Source organism: Lampris incognitus, chromosome 3, assembly GCF_029633865.1.
Source record: "Lampris incognitus isolate fLamInc1 chromosome 3, fLamInc1.hap2, whole genome shotgun sequence".
NCBI lineage: Eukaryota > Metazoa > Chordata > Actinopteri > Lampriformes > Lampridae > Lampris > Lampris incognitus.
The window spans coordinates 20,814,446-20,828,834 of record NC_079213.1 but is presented as its reverse complement, the minus strand read 5'-3'; the positions used below and the strand labels follow the sequence as shown (position 1 = coordinate 20,828,834).

At 46.3% G+C, this 14,389-nt stretch overlaps 1 protein-coding gene and 1 non-coding gene across 3 annotated transcripts in view; both read right to left on the bottom strand.

The window, feature by feature from the left end:
* Positions 1–14,389, bottom strand: part of brd1a (bromodomain containing 1a) — a 30,384-nt gene that overhangs the window by 5,572 nt on the left and 10,423 nt on the right. Inside the window, exons 6-9 of one of the 2 annotated variants that reach the window (XM_056277984.1) lie at positions 5,403–5,715; positions 4,612–4,938; positions 1,326–1,946; positions 216–375 (exon numbers count right to left, since the gene is read on the bottom strand). In XM_056277984.1, the coding sequence (XP_056133959.1) occupies positions 221–375; positions 1,326–1,946; positions 4,612–4,938; positions 5,403–5,715 (1,416 nt within the window). In that variant the 3' untranslated portion in view covers positions 216–220. The remainder of the gene's footprint in view (positions 1–215; positions 376–1,325; positions 1,947–4,611; positions 4,939–5,402; positions 5,716–14,389) is intronic. The other variant, XM_056277983.1, reaches the window with a different exon arrangement.
* Positions 12,284–12,356, bottom strand: trnak-cuu (transfer RNA lysine (anticodon CUU)). Its single transcript has one exon. It is a non-coding gene; the product is annotated as a tRNA-Lys (tRNA).

Sequence of the window (14,389 nt, the reverse complement as noted above, 5' to 3'; positions counted from 1 at the left end):
AGGCTTTTGTTCATTATACCAAGATTACATGACAATGACCTAACATTTATGGTTTCAATTTCAAAACATTTTCTACAGCATCTAATAGAGAGAAATCACTGCTCATGCCCAGATTTCAAGTGTAAATAATAAATAATGTAAAGTAAATTATGAATAAAAATGACTATGTTTACAAATTGAATTATATGTTTTAAATAAATAAATGAATAACTCACCAGAATTAGACTGTGTTGGGGGAGGTAGGCCTCAGTCTGTGTGCCTTTCTCAGGTCTCTCTTCTTTAACCAGCTGAGGTTGAAAGTGTTGACCAGACTGCTACACAATCCCAAGGTGCGAGCTGTGCATTCCTTCTCACTTGCTATGGCATTTGTGACAGCTAAATGGAGATTATGGCCAAAGCAATTTAGCCATGGCCAAACAAGTTTGCCTATTGCAGCCACAATGTTAGAACCATTATCTGTGGTTATGCAGAACATTTTCCGCTCATCTAATGCCCAATCTGCCAAAGCAGACTGAAGGCATTCAGCAAGTTATCAGCTTTGTGGTTCTCTGGTGTATATTTTGATTCTAAACAATTTGACTGTAGAGTCCAGTCAGTGGTGAGGTAATGTATTGTTGAGCTCATGTATGGGGTCATATTTGAACTTGACCACGTCTGTAGTGGCTGAGTAAAAAGGGCTGTTTACACGGCAACGTTTTCAACATAAAACGGTTAAGTATTGTTGCGTTTTGTTGGCGCTAATTCGCCACTCATGTGCCAGGGGCGCAACAAGATGACGCCATTAAAAGAGCGCCAGTCAAACAACAAATGGTGGAAAACGACATGGAAATACTAATGGAAATAAGACTTTTCTGTTAGTTTCGTCCAGCCGTTTTTATACAACTGAATGGAAGCGATTCTAACGATTACGCAAAATGATCACAGCCAGGTCAAATAATCGCCATCAGGCGATTATATAATAATTGTGACAACCCTAGTTACCAAATGAGTTTAATCCCTGCAAAAGCCAGCAAGTGTACATCAACGTTCATCTGATCTGTTGAAGTGTCCCTGAGCAAGACACATTGTCAATTTGGGTGAAATTTATATCATATCTACCATTTTCTTCATCTCCCTATTGCCAACATCAATCTTTCTCAGCCTGTGGGAGACAATCTCAGGACAATTCTTCTATTTGCATCAATGTCTTGACAGTACATAAATGCAAAAGCAAATAAAACAGTTGACGTTTGCATTTTCCGTTTCATAATTCACACAAATACTGCTATTTTGAGTTGTAGAGCAGGATACATAGAACAGTGTAATTTCCTCTATAAAATATTTACCTGAATCCAGTTGTTTGACTGGGGACTCGCCCCCTCTCTCCACCTCTCCCTCCCCTTCTTTGTCTTCCTCGTCGTCTCTGTCCCCGCTGCCACTGCGCCTCCTTTTCCTGCTGTGGAGTAGAGTCTCTAGCCTGGGGATGACCACCGACAGGATGGACTTTGAGCCCAGCTGAGCACCCTCCTCATCCTCTTCCATGGTCTCATTCCTTTCCCCTCCAGCGTCCCCTTCCCCTTCCAATGCTCCTGCACTGTTGTCACCTCCACCACGCTGGGGCTTATGGGGGCTGGCACTCTTTGACTTGCGGAAGAGCACGGCAGTTCGTCGGCTGACTGTGCCAGTGGGCTCGGCGAGCGTTGATGTTGCCACCACACTCACTTCTCCAGCCAGCAAGGGATTGTGTGAGTTGGAGTCAGTGTGGCAATGGCCATTGAGGCGTGGGGGAGGGGACAGCACATCAGGTTTGTCCCCGTCGAACTTAACTCGCTTGCTGTGGGCCTTTTCATTGCAGTCAGGGGCGGCGTCGATTGGTTTGAGGGTGGGAGGCTCAGGGTCTCCATCTGTGTGAATAAGAGGAGGAATGGAGTCCGACAGCTCCAGCTTGGGAGGAAGGGACTTGTCTCCTGTGAGAAGATTAAAATAGAAGTCGATAAAAGGCTTAGAGGTTAACCTCTCAAACATTCAATAAACATGTTTTTTTCAATACAATCCTCACTGTCTGCAGACTGTATGGCCAAAACACACACAATGTGCCAGCTGAATTAGGACACAGCTCATCCATTTCATGAGTGATGGTTCTTTACAGTTATTGATAAGCTTTGGAATTGTTGAGCCTTTTGCATCTTACTTTGTTATTCTTTGGTTTTCAGATTGAGCATCACTAGCCTCAAACAACACAGCACTTAGCGTATATCCAAGATGCCTTCATGAATAAACAATGAGGGATAAGACTTGAATTTGTGCATGGCCAGGTTAATAAATATGACTCAGCATGAGGACTTAAGGAAGTCGCAGTGTGAAAGAACTATATTTATTTATTTATTTTGAGATACTTTGTTGATCCCCATTGGGAAATTACGCTCTGCATTTAAGCCATCCTAGCTGTGTAGCTAGGAGCAGTGGGCAGCCGCCGTGCAGCACCCGGGGCTCAACTCCAGTTCATCTTGCTCTTCCTCATTCAGGGGCACAGACAGGAGTATAAACCCTAACGTCTTTTTTTTTTATGGTGGGGAAAACCGGAGCACCCGGCGAAAACCAACCGCAGACATAGGGAGAACATGCAAATTCCACATAGAGGACAACCTGGGATGACCCCCAAGGTTGAACAACCCCAGGGTTTGAACCCAGGATCTTCTTGATGTGAGGCGACAGTGCTAACCACTGCACCATCTTTACAAATTTAAAAAAAAAAAGTTCCTAGTGCAGTTTGTCAGTGTTGGGGAATGGGGTAATTTAGCTGTTATGTGGATATTCAGACCATGACAAATGGGCAGTTTTGCTGCAAGTGCATAATTTTTGGAGGGGGTGGGCTGAGCATAACGCCAGATGAAAAACTCTTATTGTATTTATGTTGTTCTAGCTTTGTTGGGAGTTTTCCAGCTGTGAAAAAGGGGCACTTAAACTATAGAAAACTACATGACACACTGAAAATAAAAAAGGGTGATTCTGTAATTGATGGAGCCAAAGGATTACAGATGAAGTAACATCAAATACTGTTTTGAGCCATTACTTTTATAGCACAAAAACTAATGAAAGCATTAGCTGAGGGCAACTAGAAACTATTTGCTTGAATATTTTTTTCCATTAGCAATGATTTGAATGAATTGAAGAAATAAAATTATGTTAGAAAGAAATGAGACTTAGCTCTGATTTAGGAAACATTACTATTTTGGAATTAGCTGCAAAGGGCCAAACCTTTAATATCTTATACCTGAATGGTACTGTCCTCATAACCAATACTGGTACAGGTATATCCTGATTTCCAGCATCTAAACTTGTATGAAAGTAAGACATAATTGCAAATCTGTCACAGCCTTTCCCACTGTTACGATCTGAATATCTATTTCCATCACAAACACAAAGCGCTCAGATGGTTTTTTGTTTGTTTTTGTCTATACAGTGCATCAATGAGTTTCTCGTTTTGAGAAAAAATAAAAACTGAAACCATTTTTCTTCTCAATGCTTGAGGTAAAACTCCATATCTTCTACATTTATATTTGACAGTTCAAAAAGTATTTTTATTTGTTAATAGAAACAGTTCTAATCTAAGGCGCTACCTGCATCAGTTCTGCTGACAAGTTATAGACTTACTTTACTAAGTCACTGAAGGTTTTTTTTAGGTTTTATAGTTTCTACCATTGGAAGCAAACTTTTAATGATGGCAAAACAAGGAGACAATTCATATTCAACTAGCAAATCCACACACATCTGAGGCAAGCAGAAGAGGGGTCACGGTAGAGCTGTACCGAATACCATTTCTTTTTACATTTGAAGCTTATATAAAGGTTTTCGAATGAAGCTTTGAATGTCTGTCACAATTTATGATGTTATCATAAAAACGCTCAAAAAAAACAACAACCCAAAATCCTCAATTTGAATAAAGTGATTCACCAGATTAAATGAGTTATGTCCTTTTTTATTAAATCAACTATTTTCATTAAAGCAACTTTATTTAATCAATATAACTCATCAGTTTCCTCAAAATAAATACATGTTGGCTAATCCAATAAGAGCATAAAATAATGAAATAATAGTCACACCCTTAGGCTATTGCAACATTATTCTATGACAGAAATGGCAATAAAATCAGAAGATTTCGTTGCACTGCACTGCACTTTTTTTTTTTTTTTTAAATTGTCATCAGCAACATTAAAATGCTTCCGGACTGGCAATTTCTTCGACATCTTTCTAGTCGTTGTCGGAATGAAAGTGATGTCTTGATGGAGTGCGGAGTGCCAAGCGAATGCAGATATCTGCAACTGCAGAAATAACCCATTGGTTTAAACAGAATGAATAGACAAGCGAAAAAAAAAACAAGAAAGAAAAGAAAAGGTCTGCGCAGCACTCAAATGTTGATATAGAAATCGAATGTCAACGTTATGAATGACACGTCGAAGCTTCAAACTATTCAGCACAGCCCTCAGTCACAGCATGTGATTTTGGGGGCACTGGACAAGGTTTGAATTTAAGTTTAGAAGCCAATCCCTGAGCTCAGAATATAGGAACAAGTCTGTAAAAAAAATATATTTTTGGTTAGTAAATAGTCAAAAAAAATCCATACATACAAACCTTCATCATCTGGGAAGTGCCCATTGGTTGTTACACTCTCCTCATTAGCTTTACCCAGCTGTGGATAGGGAAAAGCTGAAGAGGAGGCTGAGGATGAGGAAGCAGAGGAAGAAAAGATTGAAGGAGTGTGGAGGTGGGAGGGCAAGACCCTCTTCAAGCTCATCTCATTGCGCACATCGTTGATGGTCTTTTTGAGCAGTTTGAGGCGCTTGCTGCGGGACGGGCTGGACTTCATGGCACAAGTAAGGTCAAACTTCTCCAGGAGCTGGTGTAGCTGCTTGTCAAGAGACATATGCTCTCGATTGGCTGGAACCAGTATACGGTCCACTGGGGAGGCAGGAGAGTACAGTCAGAAGGAGATCGAGAGTTGGGTTTGTTCAATAATGTGATAATTAAATGATTCTTTTGGATATTCTCTTTCCAATGCGGAGAATCAGAGCACAAGGTGAACTGCAGAACAGCGCTGTTTTCTGCTGTTCACTGATAGGAACTACACAATGACATGTCTTGGCAGGCGTTTGCAAAGAAAGACAAAGCGGGTGTTTGGAGGGAATCACAACCCGGAATCCTATGGTTAAAGGAGGGTCTCTTATAATAGGCCAGCCTGCCGACCTGAGAGGTCATCAACACGACTTTAAATTTGGCCAAAGAAATACACTAGTACATTGGTGATTACATTTACTGCCAACCATTTGATTACCAACAATATCAGTAATTGATTTCTCAAAATAGTGTGTGATCTATGGACCATCTACAGTCACATTGACATCTGTCTTTGCATATGCTCTTACCATCCTCCCAAGAAAACTGTGGTGGTGCTTCAATCTTGGGGACCTCAACCAGGTGCATACCACTCTCCACGTCAAAGCCAATTCTCTCCACGTCGCGCCGTGTCTTCCTGAGCAAGGCCCCTCCCTGGTCACGGAGGCGCATGGCAGCCCGGTAGAAGTAGGTGTCTTTGGAGTTGTACTTCATGCAGTTGTCAATAATGAGGTTGAAGTCATTTTCAAACTGATCCAAGTTGTGATAGCCCTGGGCATCGATGCGTTGCCGCATGGTGGCGAAGTCCATTGGGTTCTTGATGTGGTCCAGGTAGTCGGGAACCTACAGCAAACCCAATTGGCAATAGGTTTTAAATTGGTGAAAAACGATTTAGAGTGAGTAGCAATGTGCATTTTGGTAGTACAAGTAAGAGTAGAAATGATATGTAATATTTATATGAAATATAATGTACTCATTTTGACAAGAAAAAAAATTGTTGACTAAGATTTTTTAGTCACTGTATTTTAACCAGATTATCAAGCCTGTAAAAGCGTAACCATTATTCAAAATGGAAAAACTGTGCTACGCTTTGGTACCATCAGCAATTTTTCAAGAGTGGAGATCATTTTTTATTAAATAGCGATATTTTGGAATGAAATTTTCCACCATACGACACTTCCAAGTTTCACTGCACTCAAGAAAGCTGACACACTGATCGTTTAGAGACAGTTAATGGTTGTTTCATTAAACAGATATCCCAATTATATCTCTCAGTCATCATGGTTGTCACCTGAAATTACCTTTTCAACTATATGTAGCACTCATCACAGATACACTTTTTTTTTTAATTTCTCCAGCTGACATCAAAACCTTCTGCCCAACACAAGGCTCAAACTCGCAACCCTAACATTAAGTCTTGTATTGTGCTGAATGACCTAGCCAACTGCTTATATGTATTCTCAGAATATAATCTGCAATCACACACTAAACAGTTTCTCCTATTCATGCACACGTTTGGTATCATTCCATAACAAGTGATGCATATACACTACTATTCAATGCTTATTCTGCTTCTTTGACTTGAACAGTTTAAGTGGCTATCAGCAGTTTTAATTTAGAACACTTTTTTTTATAAAGTTTTGTCAAACACTTTCTACATCCTGATCAAGTAAATAGATGCACTAAGGAAAAAAAATCCAGTTTCTGTAGTCACCCTAAGTGCTGTAAATGGAGACAGAAAAAATTCTCTGTACCCACTCCTTATCAGTCAATCAGGAGAGTTCTCTTTGCAAGCCACCATCTCCATTGGACCCTACTTGCTGTCAATCAGTTTTCGTGTTCAGTTCATGTGGCTCTTAAAAGGGAGGGGTAGGATTATTTTGCAGTGTGGCAGGATGAGGAAAAAACACAGGAGACGAAGGCGAGTTTGCTGTTTATTCCTCAGCTCCAAAACCAAAACTAAAGCAGGAACAACCCTGCACCAGCAAGCCCGGGAACGTAAACCACGCCCCCAGCTCACAGTCCTGCTGGGTGAGAGGCATAGCCCCTAGTGTCCGCCACACAGCCCCCCCCCAAACGCCCAAAAGGGACTTCTGGATAGAAAATTAGTGTCTCACTGGAGGCTTAAGCAGCCTGCCATAGCGGCTGCGCCATCCCTCAGCCGAAACAGTAGGTGAAACACTGTCCAAAGTCAGCTGAGAAGCAGAACGCTGAACCCGTGAAGACACTGCTGGGGTCCTGGAAGGAGGACGACCCCGACGGGGAACCTGGGCCAGAAACACAACTTCGCCTGCCACCCTGTGCGCCGGTTTTAGCCTATCAAGCGTGACACGCTCCCTACGCCCACCCATATCCAGCACAAGACCCTTAGGACCCGTCTCAAGAACCCGAAATGGGCCATCGTATGGGGGTTGGAGGGGCGAGCGGTGAGCATCATGCCGTACAAAAACAAAACGAGCCGACATAAACTCCGCAGACAAGAACGACCATGGAAAACAATGGTGAACGGGGCCTGGAACTCGAGTGCTGTCGGACAAAAAAGGATAAACGGCCGGACGGGGTCGAGGAGCGTAACTCCCAGGCAAAAATTCCCCAGGGACGCGGAGCGGCTGACCGAGCACCAGCTCAGCGGGCGAAGCGTCGAGGTCCTCCTTAGGAGCCGAACGCAACCCGAGCATGACCCAAGGTAAACGATCCACCCAGCTACCATCCGAGAGCGCAGCACACAGTGCTGCCTTGAGCGACCGGTGAAAACGTTCACACAAGCCGTTAGCCTGAGGGTGGTACGCAGTAGTGCGGTGTACCTGCACACCCAAGGATCGCGCAAGCGCCGACCAGAGCTCTTGACACGAACTGGGGGCCCCTGTCTGAGGCGATATCTGACGGAGCGCCGAAACGGGCGACCCAGGAAGAAAGAAAAGCGCGTGCAACATCCGATGATGTTGTGGAGGACAGCGGGACAGCCTCTGGCCACCTGGTGGTCCGATCCACCATTGTGAGCAGGTGCGTAAAACCCTGTGAAGAAGGTAGAGGGCCCACCATGTCCACATGCACGTGGTCGAAACGTCTGGCCGGGATCGGAAACGGTTCGAGGGGCGACTTAGTGTGCTGGTGGACCTTAGCGCGCTGGCACGCTACACATGCAGCGGCCCACCCCTTTACGTCCTTGCGGAGGCCAGGCCAGATGAACTTGGAACCGACCAACTTCACCGACGCCCGAACTCCAGGGTGCGAGAGGGAGTGAATCGAATAGAAAACTCGACGGCGCCAGGCCACTGGAACAACGGGGCGGGGACGGCCGGTGGACACATCGCAGAGGAGGGCAGGACTGCCTTCCAGCATCACAGCGTCCTCCAGCTTGAGGCCGGTACACGTTGACCTAAGGGCAAGGACGTCCGGGTCGCTGGGCTGGTCGGCAGCCATAGCGGAGAAATCCACACCGAGGTGCACAGGACACACAAGCACACGCAACAGACAATCAGCAACAGGGTTGGACTTCCCGGCCACATGCTGAATGTCCGTTGTGAACTCGGAGATTGCCGCTAGGTGGCGCTGCTGACGAGCAGACCACGGCTCAGTCACCTTGGACATGGCGAAAGTCAGCGGTTTATGATCCACATAAGCCGTGAATGGGCGACCCTCCAGCAGGAAGCGGAAATGCCGGGTTGCAAGGTGCAGTGCCAGCAACTCCCGGTCAAAAACGCTGTACTTGCGCTCGCTATCTCGCAGTTTGCGGCTAAAAAAATGCCAGTGGCTGCCACGCATTCGCCACACGCTGTTCAACCACAGCCCCCACGGCTATGTCAGACACATCGGTCATTAAAGCTATGGACGCCGTGGGTGTGGGATGGGCGAGGAGGGCAGCGTTAGCCAGGGCGCACTTAGCTCCGTCAAAGGCCTGGACCCGTTTGGGAGTCCAGTCGACAGGGTCGTTAGCCTTCTTAAGCCGCAGGGCTTCGTAAAGTGGCTGAAGGAGGTGGGCAGCACGAGGGAGGAAACGGTTATAGAAATTCACCATGCCCAAGAATTCCTGCAATGCCTTAACAGAGACCGGGCGGGGAAATTCCGCCACTGCTTGCACCTTAGAAGGCAACGGGACCGCGCCTTGTGGCGAAATGCGGTGACCCAAGAAGTCAATCACCGGCAGTCCAAACTGACACTTGGCCGGGTTGACTATCAGGCCGTGTTCGTCCAAACGACGGAAAACCTGTTTCAGGTGCGCCAGGTGCTCTTCAGCTGATGGACTGGCCACTAATATGTCGTCGAGATAAACGAACACGAAATCAAGGTCACGCAACACTGAGTCCATCAGCCTCTGAAAGGTTTGCGCAGCCCCCTTCAAGCCAAAAGGCATGCGCATGAACTCAAAAAGCCCAAATGGGGTGATCACTGCTGTCTTGGGCACGTCCTCTGCGCGCACGGGAACCTGATGATAGCCGCGCACCAGGTCCACCTTAGAGAAGATAGTGGTACCTGCCAGGTGTATGGAAAAGTCCTGTATGTGTGGGATGGGATAGCGGTTGATTGGCGGTGACGTTGTTCAGGCGGCGAAAGTCGCCGCAAGGCCGCCACGACCCATCCGCCTTGGGCACCATGTGAAGCGGCGAGGCCCACGGGCTGTTGGAACGCCTCACTATACCCAGACGCTCCATGATGGCGAACTCCTCCTTAGCTATAGCCAATTTTACTGCGTTGAGGTGCCGCGCGCGCGCAAAAACTGGCGGTCCCAGATAGGGATGCCCCCCGAAACCCGGTTCTAAACGGGAACCAGTTCTAAATTAGTAAAAACTGGAGCATTTTTAAGATCCGACGTTTTCGGTTCTGCTATCGGTAGTCGGTACTCGAGAAATCATGGAGTGAGATTTATATTGTGGCAATTGTGTTTTTCGAGGAATTTAAACGTCGCGAACATAATCTTGTTCGCCGTTTTCTCCATCTCTCTGTCTCTCTCTCTTACTGCGCGAGGGGCGGGGCTGTGCTGTGCTCCACACACTCGCTGACACACGCACAGACAGCTCTGCTTAAGGGCTCATCATGGTGGAGAGAACTAAACTAAACTGGCTTGTATTGCCAGTAAGGGTGGCAATACAAGCAATCTGTCAAAACATCGTTTGTCGAAACATGGTATTAATCTGCAGAAATGCGGCATTTTCGACTGCTTTGCTCGTAGAGTTCCATCCACGTCCACTGCAGGTAAGCCGTATGAGCCATAGATACAGAGTTAGCTAGGCTAATAACGAATTATTACGAATAGGCCAATAAATAAAATATAATTGCTTAGCTAATTGTTTAGCTACAAATATATAAGCCATAGATACGGAGTTAGCTAGGCTAATAGCCGGGCACACTATAAGTCAGGAGAGATCACGACTCCTGCCGGAGAAGGCAGATATGTTGATTTTTCTGCAGAAGAACTGTTAGGATAATGTTCTAGGTTCTTGTTTGTTTGAACTTCCGTTAGCCTTTTGCTGTAAAAAATTATTTTAAATATATTTTTTTTCTTTATCTTTATCTGCTTTTATTTTTTATCTTATTTAAAACATTGCTGCTGCTGTTGCTGCTGAATAAATAATATTTGTTTATATTTATATAAAGTTATATAATAGAATAATAAAGCAATGTCGATTCTGTTCTTAATTGTCTTTTTTCTTGCATAATAATCAAAAAGAACCGATAAGAGTATCGATAAAGTACCGAACCGATAAGCAGTACCGATAAGAGTAGTAGTATCGATAAAATCCTAACGATACCCATCCCTAGTCCCAGAGTGGGAATGAAATGTTCTACCCCGTGTTTAGTAACCGCGGTGGAAAAGGCAGGCATAGTCACCGATGGAAAATCCGCCAGCAAACGCTGAAAAACATCCCCTAATGCTAAAAAGTTAGCGTGTGTTAACGGCCCGGCTCCCCCTGTCTCGCGCGGAACAGTAGCGAAAGACACAGCATCAATTAAACGGCGGTTTGCAACATCAACCAGCGGACCATTAGCACACAGAAAATCCGCGCCGATAATAGGAACAGTAATGGCGGCGACTACAAAGTCCCACTCAAAATGGCGCCCGTGGAAACAAACAGTCACCAACCTTGTGCCAAACGTCGCAATGGACGAACCGTTAGCTGCACTTAACTGTGGGCCGCCGCCGCCTTTGGTCGACCTGTCTGTCTTAGCAGGAGGGAGTAGGCTCTTTTGCGAGCCTGAGTCCACCAGAAACCGTCTTCCTGACATCATGTCCTTAATGAAGAGCAGCTCACTATGTCCGCCAGCGCCCACAGCTGCTACTGAGCGCTGGCCCTGGAGTTTCCCGCCACCTCAAACGTGCACGGAGGGACGCAGCGCCTCGCCTTGCCGCCGAACCGCTGGAAGAAACAGAGGCCTCTCCCGCGCCGCCTCCGGGCAGTTACTCCAGCCACCAGCGCCGGGTCCACGTCCTCCGACGCCGGCTGCAGAGGCTCAGATGCCACACTCTGCACAGAGAACCGTCTGGTAGCCAGCAGCACCCGATCGGCCTCCTCAGCCAAACCTTGGCAGTCACCAGCGGCCAGACACGGGGAGTTAGCCAAAGCCGCGCGCACAGGAGACGGGAGCTGGCGCAGGAAAATGTGCGGGAAAAGGAACCCACCTTCGTCCGAGTTTAGCAGTGACAGCATATTGTCCATGAGATCCACAGCCGCCCTGTCGCCCAAACCGGATAGGGAAAGGATTCTATCTGCCCTCTCTGCGGCAGATAGACTGTACCTCCGGAGCAGAAGATGTTTGAGGGCGACGTATTTACCGTGTTGCGGAGGGGTGCGCAACAGCTGCATGGCCCGGCGTGTGGACTGCTGGTCCAGCGCAGCGATGACCAGATAGTATCTGGAGTCGTCCGCGGAGATTCCACGCAGGTGGAACAGTGCCTCGACATGCTGGAACCACGAAGCCGGGTCGCTCTGCCAGAACTCTGGGAGTTTCACAGCTGCGGTGAGAACGGCCTGCTGTGAGAGTTGGGGCGGCGTGGCCGAAGTGGATTCACACTCATCTTCTGCTCCAAACATGTTCAATTCGGGGTCACCAATGTGGCAGGATGAGGAAAAAACACAGGAGACGAAGGCGAGTTTGCTGTTTATTCCTCAGCTCCAAAACCAAAACTAAAGCAGGAACAACCCTGCACCAGCAAGCCCGGGAACGTAAACCACGCCCCCAGCTCACAGTCCTGCTGGGTGAGAGGCATAGCCCCTAGTGTCCGCCACAGCACTACATTTTCAAAATACAGCTAGCTCTTGCCAACTTCCACCCAGGCCTGCTTAACCCCACTTTAAGTGCTTCAAGTGCAAAACCCTCTTCTATTAGTCTTTGCATAAGCAGCCCTAACAGTCCATCAGTTATGTTCCTCAAGGACACCATACCCATCCAATTTGGCCTCAAATAAAAATTGAGCCCAACGTGGGGCTTGAACTCACGACCCTGAGATTAAGAGTCTCACGCTGTACCGATTGAGCTAGCCGGGCACACTGCCCAGATTAAACACCCTTGTTTACAACCAACACAGCAAACCCTGTACAAGCTCTACTGTCACATTTTCAGATTCTGCATACCAGTAAGCAATCACATTACTCACCACAGTCCACACAGAGGGGGTCAAAGTACCAGATCTAAAACTAGGTAAAGCACATTTTAGCTTATTTGCCCAATGTTGTCACCATTTAACTTGAAGTACACCTGGAGCTTTCAAATACAGTGTCACAGTGTGATAGTGACTCAATATTTCACAATGCAACATTATGCACTATGGTCCCAGGAAATTCCTCTATTTTTTTTTCTTCTTTAGGTTATCATAGGGTGTGGAAAGTGCAAAAAAAAAAGAAGGGGGGGGGGACCTGGAAAGGTTTAACTGCCACCACGGTTTCTGTCAACAATACTACAACTGGTAACAGACCATTTTCTCATGTAAGCTTTAACTGACAGTAAAGAAACTTATTGCTACTTCAGCAGCACTTTCTTGGGAACTGGGGTCATTTAAACAAGTCGAGGGTTCGTGTCACTTACATGCCAGAGGAAATTATGTTCAAAATATGGAACATGAAATAGGCCCATTTTCCACATCATTTGTTTTAGTCTAACCCACAAGTAAATGATTTTGGAGTATTTTTTGTATCAACAAGAAAGTTCCACCGACTGATTGCAACTGATAGAAAAGTAGTTTAACCATTAAAAGAAAGAATTAACGAGGGATGTCCCAATCCGATCTCAAGGATCGGGGCTGAGCCAGGCATTTTTAAGAGATCGGATTGAGGAGAAAATAAGTCTGATCTTTTGTTTTGCGACACCTCCACTCAGTCCGCTGTCACGCAGCTGTCGTAAACGGGAGCACAATTTGCAGCAGAATCAGGCATGACCAGGACGCAGCTAAAATGTCTGAAGTGTGGCGTTATTTTAAAACAGAAATTGAAAATAGCCCAACAGCCAATTGCAATGCAAGCATCTCACAGGGCGGTTTTTATAGAGCTGCATACAATTCCACTAACTAGATTAGGCAACTTAAAAAATAAATTAAAAACAAAAACAACACGAAACGGAATTTAACGAGTTCACTGAGCTAACCAAGGCGAGGACTGCACCGAAGCAACTCACGCTGGAGGGTACTTCCTCCCGGCAGCGACAAGGCCAAAAAGATAGCTGAAAAAGTCGCTGAATTTATCGCTATGGATGACCAGCCCATCGCTGTGGTAGAGGACACTGGTTTCCGCCGTCTTTTGGAGCTGTTGGAGCCGTTATGTCCTACCCTCCTGACACTCCACGTCATGCACAGCCCTGCCGGAGCTGTACAACAAGGTTTGTGACCACCTACTGTAACGCCGTGCGTTTGGACCCAATTGCAGAGAAGAGGCAGTTGGTAAGTACTAAGTCGACACGGACTTCCGTAGACTGACGCTAAGCTTCTCCAAGACTCGGCGACGTCTGTCTGCAAAGCACCCCGTCAAATAGTCCCCAGCACAGGTGCACCTAATCACAGGCCAATCAAGGGCAGGTGCCACTCATACTGGCTGACTGCAGGCCGATAGGGAGATGCATCACCTGTTGGCTGCTGATCCTCTGGCCAGTGATTGTATCACCTACGAGGTCTTTTATCAGGTGTGAAGGCTACTGCATTTACTACAGACATTTGGAGTTCTGGCGTTAGCCCTGTGTCACTGCTTAGCCTCACTGCACACTGGATCGACTCTGGTTTTGAGTTGAAGTCTGCGGTATTGCATGCACATCAGTTTCGTGAGTCTCATACAGCAGAGCATGTCAAACAGGCAATCGAGGAGATGCTGAACATGTGGGAAATAGACAAGCAACGGGTCCGTATGATACTGCGTGAAAATGCATTGCAGAGCTATTCAGTTGTCAAGCATATACATTGGATTGGTTATTCTAGGAAAATGTATCGGATCGGATCGGTATCGGCAGATAGCAATATTAAATGATCAGAATCGGATCGGGCCCAAAAAACTTGATCAGGACATCCCTAGCATATATCTAGCAGTTGGAATGCTTG